Raw genomic sequence first — 24334 nt, 5'->3', positions numbered from 1 at the left:
ACGGTATTACCCTATGTATATGTATGATTACATGAATGGTGTGAATCTATATTGTGTACAACCATAGAAATGAAAAGTTGTACCCCATTTGTATACAATGAATCAAAATGCAGTCTGTAAAAATAAAAAAAATTTAATAAAAAAAGGAAAGATTTGAACAGTTAACAAGCTTGATATAATGAACATGTATATAAGAAAATACACCATTTATTTTTCTGAACTGGGAATTGAACCTAGGGGTGCTCTACCACTGAGCTACATCCCTAGCCCTTTTCATTTTTTTATTTTGAGACAGGGTCTTGCTCAGTTGCTTAGGGTCTCTCTAGGTTGCTGAGGCTGGCCTCAAACTTTCAATCATTCTGCATCAGCCTTCTGAGTCACTAGGATTACAGGTGTGTGCCACAGCACCCAGGAAGGAAGAGCTTTTTTTTTTTTTTTTTTTAAATAGAATTCACAAAACCAATTTCAAAACAAAAACCAAACATCTTATGTTACTATGGGCAAAAAGTTTTACCAAATATAGCAAGAAAATGTAGACTTAACATTATTTTCAAATGTTTTAATTTAAAGAAGAGGAGCTTACTAATATCCCAGGTAGTCTCCTCCCTTAGTAACAGGCACTCATTTTACTTCCAAGCCACTTATCTTTGTGACAACTGATACACCCCTCTCTCTCTGTGCTATGCACACTACACAAGCACTCTACCACTGAGCTACATCCACAGTCCCCTTCCTCCTCTTTAAAATCCTTTTTCCTCTTATCTTCCTCAGATCTTCCTACCTCCCTCTCAGCCTACTAGGGTTTTGTGCTGGACTCTTAATGCTGAGTGCCCTGTGCTCAATCTGTGGAAATACCTGTGTACTCACAGCCTTGGTGATCTAGCTCAGTCTCCTGACTTAGGAATAAATGCACTGGAACACTCCAAAATCTATACTCCACTCTAAGCTTCATGTATTCTCAGTAACTTCACCTGGATGTCTACAAGGTACATCAAGATAACATTAAAAGCCAGCTCCTAATCATCTTGCCCCAACCCGTTACTCTTTCATTATTTTCTACCTAGGCAAATGGTAATATCATCTCTCTGATGGATCAGGGAAAGATCTTTTTTTTGCACAAAAAATCTTTAATTTCAATAAATAGCTCCCCATCATGCTGGATGGCCCACTGTGGGAAAAGAGAAACATCCAACAAGGAAAGACAGACCTATTCTAATTCTACACTACTTCCTTAACTCGTGGGACTGACTTGGTTCACACAGATAAAGGAAACTCCCTGGAGTGTTGTTAAGAAGGAGATGGTCAAGGACAGGGTGTGTGATCAGGCCAAGATCTTTGAAGACATCTTTCATACTTCTCACACTCCACATTCAATCCCCCTGTTGGCTCTATCTTCAAAATACATCCATAATTTGACCACTTCTCACCAAATTTATCACTTCGTCCTAATTCAAGTAACCATCACCTTTTACTCAGATTACAGAACTAGTGTCCTAATGTACTTCCTTGCTTCTGATTGTTCCCCCTCCCACTCTAACCTAGCAAGCCAGAGCAACCATGTTAAAACCATCTCAGGTCATGTCACTCCTATGAGTAAAACCCTCCAGAGAGTTATTCTTACTCCAAACAAAGGCGAAAGTTATAACAAACTGCACATGAAAACCCAAATAATCTCTCCCATATCCTCAATTATCCCATCCTCATTTTTCCCTAATGCTCTCTCTTCCATTCCAGCTGCACTGGCCACCATGCTGTTCTCATTACATGCACACTACTGCTTCAGGGCCTTTGCCTGTGCTGTCCCCTCTGCCTCAAATGATCCTCCAGCTAGCCACCTGGCTTCCTGCAGATAGCCCTCAGGCCCTTCAGGTCTGTGGTCTGACATCACCAATGGGAAGAAGCTTCATTTGAATGGCACATTTAAAATGAGATCCCTTGATCCCCTTCCTCCCCAGCACTTTCCTGTTTCTGTTTCTAAGACACTACACACTTTGTTTTCTGTTTCACCCTACTCACCTGCTATCTCCAAGAGGTCAGGATTTTTGTCTGTTTTATAATCTGCTATATACCCAGTGCCATACCAATAAATGCTTATAGGATGTGACATGAAGATGAACTCTGAGCTTCAGGGGACAGACAGAACAGCAACATTAAGAACAGGTTGTCAAGGGGCTGGGGAGATAGCTCAGTTGATAGAGTGATTGCCTTGCAAGCACAAGGCCCTGGGTTTGATCCCCAGCACCCAAAAAAAAAAAAAAAAAAAAAAAAAAAAAAAAATATATATATATATATATATATATAAGAACAGGTTGTCAGAGAAACTGATGAAAACTTCCAGGCAGATTTTTTTTTTTCTTCTGGTACATAGGAAGAGTGGGCAAAGAAGAAAATTGAGAGATCAGCTTGAAGTTCCCAGAGAAATAATTAGCAGTGGGTTGGGCCACGAGACCCTCGTGCTGTGGGAGAATGTGAAGATGGGGAGGCAAATTATGAATCACAGTTATGAAAGTTCTGTGTCCCACCATCACAGCTGGGAACCACTGTTCTAAGTTATCGTGCAAGCAACAATAAGAAGCAAAAGAAAGATCCTTAAGACAGGAGAGGAGAAAGTTCTGGAAGATTTCAAAAGGTGAAGGACAAAAGATAATGCACTAACAGAGAGGGCTTGTTCAGATTACGTAATACATCCCAGATAAGTGCTGGCCCATTCTGAGAGCAATGGCCTTGAGCAAGGCTATTCTCTGTGTACTCAGTTAAGCAGTCAGAGTAGTAGATAATGGTTTTGTACTGTGTTCAAGCTCAGTGAAAATATAAGATTTTAAAAGTAAATCCAGATGACTAAACTAGGTGCATTTTCCTGAAGGCTGCCTTTATATTGAAATTTTATCAGGGTACTAGAAAATTATTGGATATTTTATTTTGTAAGAGAATAGTCTTTTATCCACTTTGCAAATATTTATGGAGTATAAACTATGTACCACAAAGCCTGTATATTTGTTTTTGTTTTTGAAAATTTAAACAATTCATGAACAAATTTTTACCTTTTTATTTGGGCGGTGCTGGGAACAGACTCCATGTTCTCACATGTGAGGCAAGTGCTTTATCACTGAGCTACACCCCCAGCCCCTTTGAAATTTCTAAATTTTTGCGTCTTTAAATGACTGCCATTTTTTTTTTTTTTTGTCATCAGGTATTATGTTGCTCACTTAAACATAAAGGGAAGAAGTTCTTATTGCACTTTAAAGCCACAGACTATCAGAAAGCAAAATACATGGCTATCAGAAAACAGTGTTCTAGAATTATCAAAAGCAAGTCTGTTGATAAATACAAAGGATTAAAGAAAAATTTTATTGGATTTTAGTTTTTTTTTTTTTTTTTAGTTTTTAATCTACTATAAAAGGTCATAAACCTAAGATAACAAAGACCACTTAATGGTAGACTAAAGTACTGAAGTTCATACATGGGCTCCTAGAGCAGTTAGTTCAGGTTAATATCTGTACTGCTTTCCAGCCTGCAAGAGTCATATCACTGACTCACTGAGGGAATTTAATGTGCGACTACTATGGATCTGCCTTTTTTTTTTTTTTTTTCAATACTGGGCCTTGCACGTGCAAGGCTAGTGCTCAACCTCTGTACTGTACATCCTTAGCCCTAGAATTTAGATTGTTATGAAGAGAAGTCATGAAACAGTAGTTTCTTCATGTTTACCCAATGTAGAACTTTAAATTCCAACAATAAAAAAGCTGTTACCAAGATGCGATCGATCCTCTAACACGGTCGCCTTAATCCCCTCCTGTATAAATACAGCATCTGAAGCTTGGTGGCAAGTCGCTTACTATAGCCTTCAGAGCAACCAGATCTCTAAATCTAGGGATCTGGATTCTACTCTTCCACTTGGAAAGGGCAAGCCATATTAAGTGGTGCTTACACTGCACCCACTGAAGACAGCGTGTATAAACCTGACCTGGTCTTATGCCAAGATGAATTGTGGAGGGAAAAGAATTTAGAATAATTTTTTTTTTCCCTTGAGGTAATTTTTTTTACCTCAAGACCCTGCAAAAGCCAACAGGGCCCTTTCTCTCCTCTAAATCTTGTTTATGTCTAAGTACAGAAACTGGTTCCTTTGTATACTCCTCTGCTCTGTCATGCACGCACTTAGAACTATGTAGCTAATAGCTAATTACAAATCCATACGTTGCAGCACTTTCTACCAGTACTGTCCTGGGGCAAAAGGAATTTCATATGCACACATATTTTTTCTTGGTATTACTGAAGAGCCTACTACACCTCTAATCTCCCCCAATGGTATGATCATACAGCTCATATTTTCAACTTATTTATGACTAAGTAAGTGGAGACTGTCCCAAAATGCTGAATTTAGAACCTACATTTCCCGACTCTGATTTCATGGGGCTAACAAGTAATCACAGGTGACATAGGGATTCAGTGGAAGGTTCTTTCAGGAAGCTTCCAGGTTCTTCATCTAAAGCAGTTAATTTTCTTCACCTTCTTCTCACCTTTATTTTGGAATTAACTGGTGATTGTTCTCCTTTTGCGGTTTGGTGGTGGTGGTGGTGGCCGCGGTGGCTGAGGAAAACAAGCTCTGGAGTCAGATCTAAACTTAAATTCCAATCCACACTCACTCATCCAGATACCTCAAAATGCTTACTGCATCACTTGGTGCACAGTAAATGTTTATTACATGTTAATTATTATCTCTAGCATCTATTATGAGCCAGGCAGTGAATTACTGCTTTACAAATGCCTAAGCCTCACCTGTAGGTATTCCTGTCCTCATTATGCAGACAAGGCTAAAGCTCAGAGAGTAGAACTAGGGTCCAAAGTTACTTAATTCCCACTATACTCATTTATCACTCTCTCTAAAGACCAAGTGATTTTTGCCCTTTGATAACAGCATTAATGTCCCCCGTAAAACCATTTTTCAGTCAGGCACAGAGGTGCATGCCTGTAATCCCAGCAGTTTGGGAGGCTGAGACAGGAGGATCATGAGTTCAAAGCCAGCCTCAGCAACAGTGAGGCACTAAGCAACTCAGTGAGACCCTCCCTGTTCCTAAATAAAATACGAAATAGGGCTGGGGATGTGGCTCAGTGGTTGAGTGTCACTGAGTTCAATCCCAGATACCACCCCCACACCAAAAAAAAAAAAAGAACAACTTTCATAATTTGTTGTTTTTGTTAAAGACCAACATTAAAAAAAGTGATTTAAAGCTGATTCTAACGTTTATGTGGAAAGACAAAGACCCCAGAATAGCCAATACAATAATTTAGAAGACAAAGGTTGGAGGACTGACACTACTTGACTTCAAGGCTTATTTAGTTTTAACAAGTAGAGGCTGAAGATGTAGCTCAGTGGTAAACTACTTGCCCGGTATGTATTAAGATCCTGGGTTCAAATCCCACCACCACCCCTACCAAAAAAAGAAAAAGAGTTCCAAAGAGTTCCAACAAGTGGATATCCACATGCAAAAAGAAAGTCTAAATGTTTTTTTTTTTTTTCTGTGGTACTGGGGATTGAACCTGGGGTTTATAGTGCTTGTGAGGCAAGCGCTCTACCAACTGAGCTATCTCCCCAACCCCGGTGATGACTTTTAAGGTTTAGTCTATAAAAGAAAGAATTGATAAGCTGGACTTCACTAAAAATTTCTGCTCTGTGAAAGACATGGTCAAGAAAGATAAGCCACAGACTCGGAGAAAATATCTGTAAAAGACATCTGATAAAGTATTATTGTCCAAACTATACTAAGCATTTTTTTGTTGTTGTTATAGATGGACACAATACATTTATTTTATTTTTATGTGGTGCTGAGAATTGAACCCAGTGCCTCACATGTGCCAGGTAAGTGCTCCACCACTGAGCCACAACCCTAGCCCTAAGTACTGTTAAAAATAGGAAAACAACTCGATATTTAAAATAGACCAAAGATCTCAACAGAAACCTTACTAAAGAAGATATACAGATGGCAAATATGCACATGGAAAGATTATCTACATCAATGTTTTTAGAGAAATGTAAATTAAAACACAATACCACTGTACATCTATTATACTGGTCAGTATCCAAAATGCTCACAAAACCAAGGATATGGAGCAATAGGAGTTCTAACTCACTGCTGGTAGGATACCAAATGGTACCATCACTTCAGAACAGTTTGGCTGTTACAATACCAAATATAGTCTATGATTCAGCAATCATGCTCTTTGGTATTTACTCAAAGGAACTAAAAACATGTCCACATAAAAACCAGCATATAGATCCTTATAGTAGCTTTATACGTAATTGCCCAAACTTGGAAGCAACCAAGATGTCTTTCAGCAAGTGAATAGATAAACAAAATGTGATACCTCTAGACAACGGAATATTATTCAGCATCAAAAATAAAAGAATTATCAAGTTTTGACAGATACAGAGGAAACATGCACATTACTAGAAGAGCTAAGGCTACATACTGTATGATTATAACCATGTAACATTCTGTAAAAGGCAAAATCAAGGAGACAGCAAAAAGACCTGTGGTTGTCAGGGCTAGAGGGGAGGAAGGGATGATCAGGTGGAGCACAGAGACTTCTCAGGACAGTGAAATTACTTTGGAATACACCAAATGGTGGATACATGTCATTATGATTTGTCCAAACTCACAGTGTATTAGGCCAAGACTTTGGGCAATGATGACAGGTCGGTGCAGGTTCAACTGTTAACAGATGTCCTGCTGAGGTGGGGGATGTAATGCAAAGGCTAAGCATGTATTGGGGTGGAGGGCATTAGAATATATAAACCTTCCTTGTAGTTTTGCTGTGAACCTAAAACTCATCTAAAAATAGTCTTAAAAAGTGATTATGTAGACTAATAACTCAATTAAAAAATAAGCAAAAGATCTGCATAGACATTTCTCCAAAGATATACAAACAGCCAACAATCTCATGAGCTGAGTGTGGTGGCGCACACCTGTAATTCCAGCAGCTTAGGCTGAGGTAGGAAGATGGTAAATGCAAAGCCAGTCTCAGCAATTTAGTGAGGCCCTAGTAACTCAGCAAGACCCCATCTTTAAATAAAATAAACTATAAAGGGCTGGGGATGTGGATCAATGGTTAAGTGCCTCTGGGTTCAACCTCAGAATCTACCCCCCTCCCTCTCAAAAAAAGTACTGAATTACACTGAAGGAGCTTAGAAAAGTACTTACACTAGTAAGTCCTCAATAAAGAATGCTTTTCCGGGGCTGGGGTTGTGGCTCAGTGGTAGAGCGCTTGCCTAGCACGTGTGAGGCACTGGGTTCGATTCTCAGCACCACATAAAAATAAATAAACAAATAAAGGTTAAAAAAAAAAAGAATGCTTTTTCCTTTTTTCTTTTTCTGGTACCATCAATGGTTGCATAAATAAAATTTCATTAAATGGGGCAACATTAGCATAACAATCTATTTTTCGAATCTTAACTTGTGGCTCTCAAAGGTCTGATCTTCTCCCCAAGTAACCTCATCAACTTTCTCTGGTTTGACAGCCACCGGTATGCATGGTAGCACATCATTCCATCAGCTGATGTCTGAGGCTGTATATTTTGTTTATATCTGACCACTTTCTGGACAATTCTATCTGGATGTCCCACAGGCACTTTATAAATAAAAACCTAACTCATCTTCTTCCCCCAACTCTGGTTCTTTACTGCAATTGGTGGCACCATTATCCCACTGTTACTCAAGATATAAACCTAGGAATAACTGACTCTTCCACCTACCCTCACATTCCACTGACCTTCAACTCATGCTAAATTTCCCTCGAAACTCTTTCTTTACTTTTTATTCACCATGGCTGCATGTCAGAATAACCTGGGGAGCTTTCAAAAATCCCCATGCACAGTCTAACTTTCAGGCCATTTGAATCAGGACTGAGGCATTGCTAAGTTTTTCTCTAGAAAAACTAGGGAATCCATGATTTAACCCTTGTCCTGCTTCTTAAGCCTCAACTTCCACTGGTCCTGGCTTTGCACTGTCTCTAGCAACATTGAACTGCTTATGATTACATCTCAAGCCCCCACAATGTTGCTTACCCTATTATCATATGGATTTGGTAGTTGCTTCCTCCAGGATGTCTTCTTTCCCTCACCAATCTATGGTTGAATCAGGTATTCCTCCTCTGTACTCCTGTGAGCCCAGTAAGTACCTGCTGCTGTGCTTACTATGCTGTTTTATAATTATCTGCTTATGACCCTGAGTCCCTCACAGAGCTATGCAACCACCTAAGGCTAGGACCCTATCACAATCATTTTTGCATCCCTAGTACCTGGTACTCTGTTTGGCCTCATGTAAAAAATACTCAATACATGTTAGTTGGATAACCTTCCAGCAACGGGGAAAGGATTTTAGAAGAGGTTATTTATCGTAGGCGTCGATGAGTTAGATTTTGATCCATACTTTTCTTTCCCACCCAAGGGCTTAAAAAACCACCAACTTAATTACTCAGGTGTCATATTTTGTTTGACTGTGATGACCCCAAGCATTCACTGCAGGTACTTTCATACAGACTCCTAATTTCTACTAAAAAGTCTTACTTCACATTTGCAGTATTAATTTGTAAGTTCCTTTCACTCCTTTAGAAAAAAAGTTGTAGTAAAAGTTGTTCAGTAAGATGAAAGTCTATTCGTAGCTTACATTATATTTTCCTTTAATTCTGGAAGTAACAGCATATTAAAATAAAAATTTCTTTTGCTTGAGATAGATGATTATTGTAGATCAAAATATCTTAATTTATTTTGCCCCCGTGATATAAAACGATTTGCTTGACTATACCCAGAGACTACATTAAGAAAACAAGAGAGAAATTTCAAAGACACTTAATCACACCTACATGTTAACAATTAAAAATAAATTTTAAAGGATGCTTTAAAAGAAATACACAATACAAGTAATGTAGTTTGTGTCCTTTTAATAAACACACTTGCATAGTTATATTACAATTTGTAAAAATAACAGATTATCTCATGCCAAGCGTGCCCAGCATTTGCACAATCTCAATACCTTTAATACTATATAGTTTCCAAGACACACAAAATAAAAATTTAAGGCAAAAACAGCACTTTGCAACAATTTAATAATTTATTACATTACAGTAGCATCACAGTAGCATCCAATAATGCCACTTTAGGCAAAAGTCTCTCAATATTTCCATTATAGATTTTATTTACAAGAATTCATAACTTGTTAAAATTCATTCTAAGAAAACTTGGCAAATAAAGCTTTGGACTGGAATTGGCATTTCTTTCTCTACCTTTTCTTTCCCACTTTCTTTCTTTTTAAACTACAGTATTCATATTGCATTTTAAAACATTAGAATAGCAATTACATTTTTTAAAATAGTTGGATTATTTCAAAATGACTAAGTTTTAGAGAAACTAATGGATAGGGCTGATTTTAATTTTCCACTTTTCTAAGAATTAGCTTTGGTTTTAGAACTGATTTTTTTCATGGCTGGAAAACTGGTCAAGTTTAATTACATACTTTTAAAGTATTAAAATCTTTATATAAACAGGTATTTTTATTCTTTACCTGCTTCAGGGTTTGAATTTATTCAGTTGTATTCCCACTTAAAAATTCTGTGTTTCTAATAACCTCTTTCCTTCTAATCAAATTGAAAGCTGCCTTACAGTGGATGAGGAGGAGAACAAATACTTGGCTGAATGAGGTATTGCAAAGGATTGCATGCACTTTTAAAACAGGTCTCATGGGATATGTCATATCATTTCCTTTCCTTTTAGCTTTCTCTCAAAAACATATGACATAGTAACTACACACAGAATGGTATTTCAGTTAGTACAGTTAAGTGTTTTTCCATACTGACATTCAGTGTAAATATCAGAACAATGTACGATTTAATTCATACGTACCTGATGAACACATTATTTTCAGACTGATTATAGATGTTAAACTCCACCTGAATGAATGTCATTCCTAATGATCTATATTTATCAGTGTAAAAGTGAAGTGATTTGAGCTATAGAAATACCTTTGAAATAACTTATCGGTATAAGTTAATTTTGAAACCCCAATTCAAAATTACAGGGAAAAACTGTTAGAGTAACTAATGTGGTTAATTAACAGTGGTCTAATTTTTACTGTCAGTATTTAAAGCAACTGTCCTTAAACTTAACTAAAAAGAGTATAGAACTAGAAAGTTCAGAAGGTAGAAGGCAAGACCAGGTAATCCTTACAATTTGGAAGTCAGTTGAATTCACAAGGACTCAGTCTTTGCACTCTCTTTTTAGTGACTGCAGGCAAATGTTATTCTACCTGTAAAATGATATTATTGCTTTCCTATTAATGTCATATTTATAAAATATCATAGTGATGCCAAATGCTAAAAGTGGAGGGGGTCTAATAACTAAAAATCCCCACCCCAGGGAGCATATACACATCTCTCTCTACACTCCAACAATGTGAAATATTTGGGAACACAGACATTTGAACTTTGTGAAGCTTTAACTAAACTACTGGTTCTTTCTCATGTCATAAAGTTATGATTTAAACAATGTATGACTAAAATAATTCATTCATAATGCATAGGCACATTAACATAAATACTGCACAAAATATGCTTCTAACTTAAACTGGGAGGTATAAAAACATTTCACTTTTCTTAAAGAATTCTGAGCAAATAAGACTGATTATATGTACACTTTTCCTGATAATACTTAGACATTCATGAACAGATTGCACTGCAATTTGTAAACACTTAAAATTGCATAAACTCTCATTGATTTTCAAATATATTTTAATACTGTCTATTAAAACTCCTTTTTGTTTCAGCTAAGTACTCTCACATATATTAGTTCATAATAATGTCTGTTACTTTAAAAGTGTTTCCATTCAAGGAGAGGTAAAATCCTATGCCAAAGCAGTCAATGTGGTCAAACAACAGATACTGCCAGAGAACTTGGGGTGGTAAAACTGATTTCCTAACCTCAAAGAAGCTTCACAGACATAGAGGAATGCCAGCTCTTACACATCTTTCCTTCACTGGGTCCTTGACTAGAGCCTGTATGCCTGCTTCGGGGGCACTTAAACTCTTCTAGGATTCTTTATGATCTTTACTAAATACATTAAGAATGCCAACTAGTGTCCTTTTATGTTTTGGGACATGCAGTGACCTGATTAAATAGGTAATGTGAATTTTGACTTTAAAAAATATTAGAGATATATTTAAGTTAGGAAAGGTTTCATGTCTCACAGTCAATGATGGGAGTTTTTCATTTATGAAAAGTAATCTATTTTTAAATTATCAATAAAGAAGTAAAAACTAAATGCTACCGCACATGACATAGTATCTTTATCAGCCCAGCGCACATAAAGAGCCTATAGGAACTACCAGAGTAAGTGCCTATTCTTGGGCAGTTGAAGCAGACTAAACACACACAGCCCACTTGGCACACACCCACCCGAGCAGGCCACTTTCCTCTTCTGTGATATAAGAAAAGCTCCCCCTAAATGTTATTGCTCCCACTCCAATTACACAGAAAATAGAGAAAAGGCTATTTCCAGTTCCTGGCCTTTCAACGAATCTAAATATTGACACTCAGAGTGGCATATTAGAAAGTAATAAACAGTGCATATTTGAGGGCAGATCATGAACTGAGCCAATTAAGGACTCACTGTGATTAGGATTAGATCAAACATAATAGTGGAATATAAGCAAACTTCATCTCAATTCTGTAATGAATATACATGTTGCAATAACATTAGAAAAGCATGGCAGCCCATTCCAAACCAGAGAGAACAGTTTGTGCAAATAGTGGGTCTTTGTGTGTTTGAACTCCCACCATGTAAGGGCAAACTCAATATGCATGCTAATGACCTACGATTACCAAATTAAAAAAGAAGAAAAATACTAAAGGATGCCAGAGTGAACAGCAGGGAAAGCCACACAAAGACCCACTATCCTTGAACTTGTTACAATAAATTTTAACTGTAAATCAGAAACACAAAGAAATAATCACAAGTGGCTCTAACATTCAAACGAAGTAAATGAATTGTGTAGGAGATATTTGATCAGGGCTGCCTGCCCTGACTCCACGCTAGAGTCAAACTTGGATAGTGGGTCTCTGGGGTGCTTTCACAACTGGAAGACAACATTGGGTCCTAAAAAAAGAAAAATGAGGAATAAAATGAACATAACGCAAATTAGGTGGGTGAGGAAAAATTTGACTAATAACATGCAACATCAACTAAACAAATTCACAATCTTTAAAAATGAAAATAATATTTATAAGGGCCAGAAAAACATAAGTGGTAATTTATAATTTAACCAGCTCTTAAAGCCTCATGGAAAGATTAGAGACAGATGATTCATTTCTAAAAATCTAGTAGTGTAACAAAGGTCTCAAATCACTTTCTTACTTTAAGGATTAAGCATTTTCTGAACCATTTCCTACTAAAACTATGGGTTTATACAAACTCAATTTGATACCAATACAATTAACTCTATTCTTCATTTTTGAAAAAGCAATTATGACTCTTCAGTTTCTAGTAATTATTTCAAGTAAACAAAACTGGCACTCTTTGGTTTCCTAGGTGATTTAGATGGTTCTTTTAGCCAAACAATAAGCTTTCTTAGAGGAATCTAAGTGTGAATTGTCTTGAGAATTACAGAATTGAGAGCTCTTTCATTCCAGGAAGGATGATGAGCCCTTGGTCATTTGTTGAGGCAAAACAATAAAGTTTTCAGTTTTTCGATATGCTCGAATTTAAAAAACGATATGTATCAACCAAAAACAAAGTAAAAGATTAACTTACTGGTAATAATTTTATAACAAAGAGAACTTCAAAATTACTCCTATTTTGAAATAATAGCTCGAGCATTCTATTTTCCTAGCTCTGAATATGTAAAATGATCAAGAAAATAACTGGTGCCTCCTCCCATTCTCAACATCTGCCTTTCTAGCGAACTGTTATACTACTTATCCTTCATGTTCCAGATTAAAAGCCCTCTGTGAAGTCTTCCAATGATGACACTACTTCTTCCCCACACAGATATAGGGGAAATCCTCTATTTGTATGAATATTCATTATAGCAACTGTAAAGTTTATCTGAATGTCTGTTCCCCACCACTCTGAATCTACTTCACAGCAAGGAATGAAAAACTGAAGCAGGGACTGTAGTGCTTGTGTTCCCAGTGTTTCTAAGCATGTTGAGGACATTTAAAGAATACTTATGAAATGAATAAGTATTCTATGCTGAATAGTAGAAATGTTTTCATAAAATCTGAAAACACCATAAAAAATAAAATCTGAAGCACACAGGAATTTCCTTCCTTTAAAATTATTGTGTGGGTCAGTAACTTTTCCTTTTCTTATTTTTATGTTTCAATATTACTATTTCCTTATTTTACTTCAGGGAAGGTTTGAAAGTAGTTGTCTTCTAAGAGTTGTGCTGGCCCAATACAGTAGCCACCAGCCACAAGTGTCTATTTCCGTTTAATTAATTAAAATTAAATTAAAGATTGAGTTTTTCAGTCATATGAGCCACACTCCAGATGTTCAAAGGTACCTGTGGCAAGTGGCCACTATACTCCATGGTGCAGATGTAGATTCTTCCATTGCTGTAGAAAGTTCCATCACAGAGCACTTCTCCGCTCTGCCGGTTCTACCCACACTAGAATGGCACACAAAGCATTCTTTGACCAAAAGTAATCTGTATGGTAAGTGTCTTTGGACAACTAATTTCAGTCTATTTTCTGTATGTATCACTTATGTATTGAACAATTTATTGGCAGCCTTCTATGCAGTTTAAGAATAAAATGTTGTTACAACTTCCAGGAAAGGTTAATTTCCTCAGAGACTCACTGTCTTGAAGTAGATTTCTCTAGAACAGTGATTTTTGAATTAGCCCTAGAAGGGAACCTGAAAGGACTATCATGAAATAAGGGGAAGGAAGGGAAAGCATGGGGTACAATATTGCCCTTCCTTTAGAACAGCTTTTATCTGTGATTTATATTCTTTATCGTATGAGACTTAATTTAAAAAAAAAAAAGTATTCCACCACTGGAAACAAGACTAAAAATAACAAAAATTTTAAATGCCATCACTTTAGATCACAGATGTTGCAAAAGCTAAGTGTACAGACAGGATGGAATGAAGCTGGAGATCACTACCAAAGATCTTCCAGCTGCAGTTAAGTCTCAAAGAATCATCTCCTCAGAGTTCTCAGAAAGATGCTGCAGGTAATTCTAATTATAAACAGAATTCTAATTTATTACTGGAAACTGAAAAATCACCAGCAAAACTTAAAAATGGCCATTCATCAGGCAACCCAAGTTGTTACCATTTTCTTTACCACTGCTCCTGAAACCCTAAGACTTTGGGGGAAGAGTCAAACCATTAAGACCCGGACTCCTCGTCTCCAAATTGAAGATTCAGTTGATTTATCTAAAGGCATATCTTCTCCCAAGATCAGCACTATCTTTACAAAGCTCTAAAGTGAAAACACAGATGTGGTATGAAATAACTGTGATTCAGTGTGCAACTGGATCACAAATGTATCTCAGTTTTGACTGAATTACCACACACATATTCCCAGCAACTAAAATAAAATGAAAGGCTAAATCTTGATTATTTCACTAATGATAAAAATGCAAATCATGACTTATTTTGTAAACGAAATGAAAAATTGAAAGGACAGTGAAAACAATGTACATTTTATAAAAGTAAAAAGAATTTCCAAGTATGGTTTATTCCCTAATTTATTATTAATACTATGTTTATTGTCAACTATAAAAAAAGGCTAGGTAACTACCAAGAGTTAATGTTTTCCTTTTTTGGTACTGGGAATTAAACCCAGGGGTGCTCGACTACTGAGCTCTATCTCTAGCCACTCACCCTCCTTTTCAAAATTTTGAGACAGGGTTTTGCTTAAATTGCTGAGGTTGGCCTTGAACTTGTGATCCCTCTGAGCCAAGTTGTGGGACTACAAACGCACACCACCACAAACAGCTTTTTTTTTGTGGGGTGGGGACTGAACCCAGGGGTGTTCTATCACTGAGATACACCCCTAGCCCATTTATTTTGAGAAAAGGTTTTGCTAAGTTGCCCAAGTTAGCCTTAAACTTGAGATCTTCCTGCCTCAGCCCTCTGAGTTGACGGGATTACAGGCATGCGCCATCAAGTCCAGTGAGATAATTTTATATAATACCAAATTTTACATTGAGATCTGGACCACTGTTCTGAAAATAGTAAAACAGACCTTGATTTATACCTTTTTCTGTGTGGCATGAAGTAGCTATCTAAAGAATCATCTAATGAGGGTTTTGCAAACAGTTTAAACACCTTATTTAATTTTCTTCCAACCTGAATGATGAATAAACATCCGGGAAACGAACGAGAAGATTGCAAAATTAATGGCATCTGTACAATCAAAGGGTAATTCTGAATAGGTGACTAGGGCAATTATACTACCAGCTACTTTTTATTAAACTAAAAAAGAACACTAGATGCTGAAAAAGAGGTTGGTGGTGAAGGGAAGCTGCAGTGTAGATGGACATAACACCAAAGAACCCATAAGAGAAATTATATATTTTTTTCAGATAAAATCTAAAACTAAGGTTGGAAGCTAGGAAAAAGTATTTAAAATAAAGCAGTGTAACTTTTGATCTTGTATGTCTCCTTTTGTTTTTTCTTTAAACATTAATATACATTTGCTGTGAATGCTGAGTTTAAGAGATGATCTAGGGTAGTAATAAATGCTGTACTGCATATTAAAAGTTTTCATGCCAGATGAGAGGTAAATAATTTGATATTACTCACACTGCTGACTTGGATCTGAATCTGTTGTCATCTTAACGTAGTTTGAAGGAAAGAGACCAGTCACTCCATTGGCTTCTCCTTGCCACCAGTCTGGATCATCTTTGTTCATAACATTGATAAGTTGTCCCTTGGAGAAGTTGAGCTCGTCTTCATTATTTGCAACATAGTCATACATGGCGATGACCTGACATACTATCGAAAAAATAATAATTAAAAAATTAATTATCCTACAAGGACCAAAACTTTCCCCAAGAAAAATTTTCCTACCTTCCTGTCCACATTTCCAGTCTTACAAAAACAAGAATTAACAAATTCTGGTTAAAAATCCAAGAGAACTGGTTCACTTTAAGTACAATGGTGTAGGAATTCCATTGTGAAAAATTTCAAGGAGTGAAGTGGTTTAAGTTATCAATGAGCAGTTGGCTGTTCCTACGTGGAACTTTTCAGGAAGGATGTTATCAGTGGCATTTTACTTTTAAGCAGAGGTATGGAGGGGACACATTTTTCATCTTTCAAAGAGTTAGCTAGTCTTAAGAAGTTGATGGGTTTTAACAAAGCTCTCTAAGATGAAGTGCAAATTAACCCACTTTCATACCAGCATGAAAGGCAGGTGTGGTTCTTTCACTGCTTGGACCCAAAAGTTTAACATGGCTGGCAGGAAACCATCCCTTCTGACGCTTTTTTCCTCTGGCCTATGAAATTAACAGAAGAAATATACAATTTAAAGATGAGATTAAAACAATCATTGAGACATAACTTAAAAATTATGGAAATCTTGGTGATATAAAAAAGAATTTATCTTATTCAAAGACAGGTCAGTTTGCACTGGGCTATTGGGAGGTAATCTCTAAGTCCTTGCAATATCCTGAGTGGTCAGTTTATGGGAGACATGGGCCTTGTCAAGGCACTGAATTTGAACCCCCACTGATCTTTAGGAATCATAATATTTGATTTGCAAAAATGAGTTATGTTTATCTCTGTATTATAACCATTATCAATTTTATATAAAAATAGTTATACCTCTCATCATTCAACCCCCAAATTTTTTTTTTTTTAGTTTTAACTAGTAAGGAAAATTTAGAACTGAGAGAATAATGTTCTTTCTCTCTCAAAACATATGCTACAACCATCTGTTGACATTTTTGGAAAAAAAAAAAAGACTCACTTAGGTCTGCACTCTTTCCCTGCACTGCTGCTTCAAAAACCTAAGATTAGGAGAGGACAGTTCAATTATTTTCTGCCTTTCTCCTAGAAGGTATACTACAGCCTGGGCCTATTCAGGCAAAGAGGAGGCTGTGCTTTCCTTTAAGGTGACCTGTGGTTTACTAAGGCATACATTAGGGGAAAGCAATTATGTCTTTAGAGAAAATTATTCTTTAAATTATTGCTTACAATTGTATCAGTTTAACTGTATGAAAAATGAATAGGCAAAAGACTAGAGGGAAACATAATGCTGGTATAGATTATGGGTGATCTAAAATTTTTACTGATTTTTTTTATTAGTATGCATTATTTTTATAATAAGTCAATAGAGGGCTGGGGTTGTAGCTCAGTGGTTAAGCGTTGGCCTAGCACGCATGAGGGTTCAATCCTCAGCACAAAAAAAGATAAATAAATAAAATAAAGGCATTGTGTCCACTTGCAACTAACAGAAAATTTAAAATAAAATCAATAGACATTAAAGAATATTACCTGTAACTCCCCTTGCCACCACCCGCTTGTATTTTTCTTCAGAATTAATATTAACTGCCCTGGTGAAAGGCTAAGTTGTTCAGCACCAGAAGCAACATAAGCTGAGGTTACTTGAGCAATCTCTGAAAAGAAGAAAAACAGAACTATGAACTCAATATATGACCCCGTAAACACTTTAGTAATTTTTCAAGCTCACTATTATACATACCAGGTTTTTTGTTTGATGGTCCAGATTTTCCAGCACTCCCAAAATTCTACAAAGAAGAGACATTTTTTTTTTTTTTTTATCATTTTCAACAATCCAGATGTAAAAGTACAAAGTACTAGGAGTTAAAGAATTCTAATCCCCAGAATTTTTGTTTCTTTAAATGCAGATCAAAATAGTAATCAACCTTACATTAACCAAATAAGTAAAAGAATCCAACAAGGAGATCCAGTCTGTGAATGGAACATATAATATGTAAGTGGGTGATATCATCACTGACTCAAACAGAAAGGGCCCATTTTCTCATTCTTTCTTGAATATCAAACATGACTATCCAGGCCAAATGCACCTGGGTCATCAACGGGGTTAACATCAATGCCCACTAGACACAACATGTGTGTCCTGGATACTAAGTTTTAGGCACATGTGAGTTTGTTCCTGCTTTCTCTAGGGACCCTGACTCATCTAGAGCTCCTGCTGAGTAAGAGGCAATATTCTTTTTTTTTTTTTTCAATCATGTTACCACTATACTGATTGAATCTGATTTAAACACAAAAATACTACACCATGGGTAGCAAACTATGACTTCTGTTTGATGTTAAAAGATAAATCGGACCAAACATATTTCCTGTTTTTTAGAAATTTGAACAACAACAAAAAGGGATGGGGTTAAAAAGGATTTTTTTCTTAGGACACACAGCTGCAGTAAAAGTATTAAGCAGAGTTGATGATAGTAAAGTTAACATTTTTTGCGTATTATGTAATAGGCACTAACTCTACGAAATTACATTATTCAACTAGTTTTCACAATAATACTATTAAGCAATTATGATTACTTCCATTTTAAATTAGAGATTCATTTATTTTTTATTATACACAGTAGTAAATAACAAACTCATACATGAATGGAAATGGATTTCTGTTCATGATTTCCCCTTTTCCTTCCCATCCTCCCTCCCCTCTCTTTCTCCTTCCTCTACTCTTCTAGACTTCCTTTCACTTGTTTATTAATTTGTATTTGGTTCTTTTTTTAAAAATACTTTTTTAGTCAAATGGACATAATACCTTTATTTTATTTATTCATTTTTATGTGATGTTGAGGATTGAACCCAGTGCCACACGCATGCCAGGCAAGCACTTCTACCACTGAGTCACAACCCCAGTCCTGTATTTGGTCCTTTATGTTATCCTATCCTTCCTTCCTTTCCTTTATTTTACTCTAGCTTGCACATATGAGAGAAAACATTTGATCTTTGAATTTCTGAGTTTGGCTAATTTCACTTAGCATGATAGTCTCCATTTCCATTCATTTACTGCATTCTTTTTTATGGCTGAGTAGAATTCCATGGTGTGTGTGTGTGTGTATACAATTTCTTAATCCACTCATCTATTGACAGGTATCTAGATCAATTCCATAATTTAGCTATTGTGAACTATGCAGCTCTAGACACTGATGTGGATATGTTGCTGTAGTACACTGATTTTAGATCTTATGGGAAAATACCAAGGAGTGGGATAGCTGGGTCATATAGTGGTTCCATTCCTAGGTTTTTTTTTTTTTTTTTTTGCGGTGCTGGGGATTGAACCCAGGGCCTTGTGCTTGCGAGGCAAGCACTCTACCAACTGAGCTATCTCCCCAGCCCATTCCTAGGTTTTTGAGGAATCTCCAAACTGCTTTCCAGAGTGGTTGTACTTGTCTGCCATCCCACCAACAAGGTATAAGTGTACCTTCTCCCCCACAACCTCACCAGCATTTATTGTTGTTTGTATTCTTGATCATTGCCTTTCTGACTGGAATGAGATGAAATCTTAGTTGTAGTTTAGATTTTTATTTTCCTGACTGCTAGAGATGTTTGACATTTTTTCTTGTATTTGTTGGTCATCTGTATTTCCTCTTTAGAGAAGTTCCTATTTAGTTTTTTCGCCCATTTATATGATTGGGTTATTTGGGGTTTTTGGTGGTATTTTTGGAGTTCTTTGTACATTCTGGATATTAATCTGCTATTGGAGGGGTAGCTGGTCAAGATTTTCTCTCATTCTGTAGGTTCTCTTCACATCTTAATCATTTTCTTTGCTGTACAAAATCTTTTTAGTTCGATGGCATTCTACTTACTGATTCTTGATTTTACTTCTTGTGCTTTGGGGGTCTTGTTAAGGAAGCTGGCACTAGCACCTATATGATGGAGTGTTGACCCTATGTTTTCTTCTAGCAGTTGTAAGGTTTCTAGTCTAATTCGTAAGTCTTTGAACAGTTTCAATTTGAGTTTTGTGCAGAGTGAGAGATAGGAGTCTAATTTCATTTTTCTATATTTAAGTATCCAGTTTTCCCATCACTGTTTGTTAAAAAGGCTGTCTTTTTTCCAAGATATATTTTTGGCACCTTTGTCTAATATCAGATGGTGACAGGTAAGTGGATTGTCTTTTATTCTATTACATTTAAGTGAATGTTTAAATAATTTCAGTTTTGATTTGTGGTAAATATTACTAGATATAGTCCATATACTTAAGAAGAAACCTTCTGGAGGTCCCCAATAATTTCCTTTTTGTACCAGGGATTGAACCCAGTGGTGCTTAACCAGTGAGAGCCACATCCCCTGCCAACACCGCCCCTTTTAAATATATTTTATTTAGAGACAGGGTCTTGCTGAGTTGCTTTTAGGGCCTTGCTAAGTTGCTGAGGCTGGCTTTGAACTTGTAATCCTCCTGCCTCAGCCTCCCGAGTTGCTGGGATTATAGGCATGCACCACAATGCCCAGCAATTTTTTTTTTTTTTTTTTGTATTGAGGTTTTAACCCAGGGGAGCTTTACCACTGGCCTACTTTTCCAGTTCTTCTTATTTTGTGTTTTTTGAGACAGGGTCTGGCTAAATTGCTGAGGTCTCACTAAATTGCTAAGGCTGGCCTCATATTTGCAACCCTCCTGCCTCAGCCTCCCGAGTGCTGGTGTGTGCCATCATGCTCAACCCTCAAAAATTTTTAAGAATATAAAAAGTCTGAGAACATCTGCACTGAAAAGAAGCAGGAATTTCAGAGTGTAAGATGAATCACAGTAATGTTAGAGTCTTAAAGATTTAAAGCCTCCTTCAAGGTGGTCCTTTGTAAGCTCTGCTGAGTCTAGAACCACTCCTTAGTTTTAGTGATCATGGGGCTTAGCCCTATATATGGCTTTTGTTCTTAGAATTTCATGAAATCTTGTCCCTCTTATTTCTCTAACTGAATTCCTAAAATAACCTCTGTTATTGGAGCTAGTGTGAGTAGTTTCCTTACAAGCAAAGGAGTCTGGTCAAAACCACATATGATCTGTTTTGAATATGAATCTTGATCAACAAAAATGGAATGATTCAGTTTTAGTACCAAAAGAACTCTACCTCTTGATCTTTTGGTTTGACATAATTTGATGGAAAAATTCCAGTTCTATCTCCAATACTTCCTGTCCACCACTCTCCATCTTTCTGGGTCACCAATATTTCTTCACCTTCGGTGAAAGTCAAATCTCCTGGTTCTACACTCGAATATGAATAAAGTGCAATATATTCTGTAGGGAATAAAGCAAAAAGAAGTGGATTTTGATTCTGATTTTATAGAAATAAAAAAGAAATTAGGTTAATCTCCAAGATCTTGTATAAGTTTACTGTAAAAGAACTTATGCCTTAAGGAAACCTAATACAAAAAGACCTGAAGGTAGAAAAAGGAATGGAAGTGGTTATTTAATAATTACTCAGTAAAAGATTATTTTACATAAAGCTTTACCATTAGTTTTTTTCCCCCAACTGCCTTGTAATCATCATTATTTTTTAATCATAAAGAATTATCCAAAACTACAGAGGTATTAGTATCCACAGACAATGAAACTGAGGCTTAATGAGATTAAGTTACTTGGTAGATAACAGTCAAGATATGAAAAAATTTGTTAACTTCCTTTTACAAAATATTTTAATCTGCTAAATTCTTCACTCTGTTTTATATATATACAGTGTGGAAATGCCCAAGATCTAGCAGACAATACTAGAAGTCAAGACCTATTACAATGACCCAACTTTGAGCATAGTATTTTGCTCCAAATAGATGCTCAAAATATACCTGTTAATGAATTACTTTGAGGGAAATGTCTAACTTTCTATATTGGCTTTGTTTTTTGTTCCTGTGATTGCTATTACTTAGAAGAAACAGTGACTATGCTTTAAAAGTCTTTTTCTTTCTTCTCTAAGTTCTACTTATATTTGCTAACATGCAATTTGATCTTTTATCATAAACTAGAAAGGATAAAAAAATCTACAATTAGTACTCGTCACATTCCCAGTACTAACTTAGCTGATCTAACAAAAAGTAACTAAAAGCTTTATTAAGTTGCAGTAAGTTAGTCATTTCCAAAGTGCTTTCCTAGGCCCATCTCACAGCACTCACTCAGAGCACACCTGTGGTCCCAACCTAAGTGGTGAGCTAAAGTTCCCTCAACTTCATGGCCATAACTCGGTTCATTTCCTTCCCTCCATCTAGAAGTCTTTTTTTCCCCTTTGCCACTATATTAAGATCCTCGTTGTTTAAGATGATGCAACATTGCTATTTCTGTGGATTCACAGGTCCTTCTCAAAACAGTTTTTGTTTACTCATAGTAGAATTTATCGTAACTGTAGGCTTATCCTCTCTTTTCTCCTGTGAGCACTTTGCCATTAAATTTATTTTTTAAGCAAAACAAAATACACTTCAACTAGTCAACTAATTTTACAATGGACAAATATATTTCATTTATAAATCTGTATAGCTGTTAATCAAATATCTGAAATCAGGGCAGATAATCTTTGATTTTTCATCCCATTAACATAATCAAAATTTCTAAACACAAATGGCTATAGAAAAAAATTCTTTGTGATATTTATAACAAAGAGTTCCTTGACTTCAAATCCTACTTAGTGATTTACTTGGCATACTGTAAGTAAAATGCACCTTATAAACAACTAAATGTCCTGAAATTTCATTACTTCCTAAATACCTACATAATCAATCATCAAAACATTTTTTATTTATAATCTTATTTATTGAGCCAGTCTAGGCTGAATTTTAATAGCACTGACTTCCTAAAGTGCCAAGTACTTTCAGTCATTTTTTTATATCCTCAATATTCACACGAAATAAATACGGGCAGGTTTTCTAACCTCATTTTAATACTGAAGACACAGACAGAATAACTGTGTGAAGTTAAATAATTAGGCAGTTGCTAAAATGACTCCCATCTGATTTACAAATTGGCAAAAGCTTACCTTCTCCAACTGGATAGGCTATGGAGGTAGCTTTCTTATTTACAGCTGCATATAAAGCTTCTGGTCTGCCAAATAAAGACACAAACAAATTAAAAACAAACAAAAACAACAACAACAAAAGACCCAAGCAAGAAACAAGAAAGGTGATTTGATGGATACAGCAGTTTTCATCAGTGAATTCTTTGAGGGCTTCCTCAAATTAATCTAAATACTATCTTAACATACAGACTAGAAATACTCTCACACACAAAATCCTTCTGATGTAAGAACTGCCTAATTATAAACTTTTACATTTTAAAATATACCAAAGTAACTTCAATATAATTTATTGTTTTTCAAATGTGAGGTACTTTGCCTTTCTGAAGGAACTTCTGAGACAACTGTACATTATTAAAAGGGCAGTCTTTTGATAATGCACCTAAGGGACTTAGCTTAGGGGAAATTGAGTGGAATATATGAGTTTTATTATTTGTTAAGAGTGTATTACATTAAAAATATAAAAATAATAAAATTTTTAAAAGTATCAGATCAGGTTTAACAATTTCCATTTTAACCTAGGAGATTTCAGTAATCTAGAAGTTTGGTCATCTAGATACCTGTGGGATGCACAAAGGCTCCCCAGGTCCCATGAGTAAATTACACAGTGAGGCAGTTTTCAAGTCAACAGAAGGGAACCTTAGGAAAACTTATGCCGCAACTGAAGGGACTGCCTTGCTTAGTGCTGAGTTCTCTATTACTGCAGGCTTTTCAGTTAAAAGACCTACCTCTTAGAAAGGTCGGTTACAGAATGAAAAGTTAGAAGAAATGCCCTCTAACACAATTAAACGTAATCTACCTTCACTTATGTTTTCTTTTCTGTCAAGTGTTATGGAATTAAATGAGATAATTCTTAAAAAGGGTCTAGCACACAGCAAACAGATATCAACTATGTATTGTTGTTCTTAGTGCTATTATTTCACACTTCCAAAATCCCAGGTCAGTTCAAAAAGTAAATTTCTACATTTGAACTAAATGTTGATAAACAGAAATTCAGCACTAAAAAGATTCTTAAAAATTAGTTAATCTTTTCATCAACCAACTAGAAAACTGAAGAACAAACAGGTTTCTCCTTATAGTCTGGCAAAAATGGCAGAACCAAACTCAAGCCTCTTTACTTCCAAAGACCAATACCTTTTCATTAATTTAGACTGCTTTTCTAATTAGATCAACTTCCAGAGACAGTTAACTCGCTATTTTAGTGCTTACTTCCTTGTATTAAAGGTATTTGATGACTTGACCTTTACTGGGAAGTGAAGGTCAGAGATCTTAACCTATCTAGTTTTTAGTTTTGTTCATTTGAAAATTCATTTCTTTTCTTCTTTCCTCATTCACTGAGCT

At 36.0% G+C, this 24334-nt stretch overlaps 1 protein-coding gene across 6 annotated transcripts in view; it reads right to left on the bottom strand.

The window, feature by feature from the left end:
- ITSN2 (intersectin 2) overlaps nucleotides 1-24334 on the bottom strand; it is a 134409-nt gene that overhangs the window by 24610 nt on the left and 85465 nt on the right. For 5 of the 6 annotated variants that reach the window (XM_079109612.1, XM_079109611.1, XM_079109615.1 and 2 more), the window contains 6 exons: nucleotides 22958-23022; nucleotides 21068-21234; nucleotides 17704-17749; nucleotides 17496-17617; nucleotides 16399-16495; nucleotides 15804-15995 (listed from right to left, as the gene is read on the bottom strand). In XM_079109612.1, coding sequence (XP_078965738.1) covers nucleotides 15804-15995; nucleotides 16399-16495; nucleotides 17496-17617; nucleotides 17704-17749; nucleotides 21068-21234; nucleotides 22958-23022 — 689 coding nt within the window. Of the gene's footprint in view, nucleotides 1-8920; nucleotides 12144-15803; nucleotides 15996-16398; nucleotides 16496-17495; nucleotides 17618-17703; nucleotides 17750-21067; nucleotides 21235-22957; nucleotides 23023-24334 lie in introns of those variants that run through there. The other variant, XM_079109616.1, reaches the window with a different exon arrangement.

Source organism: Sciurus vulgaris (genome assembly GCF_902686455.1).
Source record: "Sciurus vulgaris genome assembly, chromosome: 14".
NCBI lineage: Eukaryota > Metazoa > Chordata > Mammalia > Rodentia > Sciuridae > Sciurus > Sciurus vulgaris.
The sequence above is the reverse complement of the archived record's forward strand: the minus strand, read 5'-3'. Positions and strand labels throughout refer to the sequence as shown.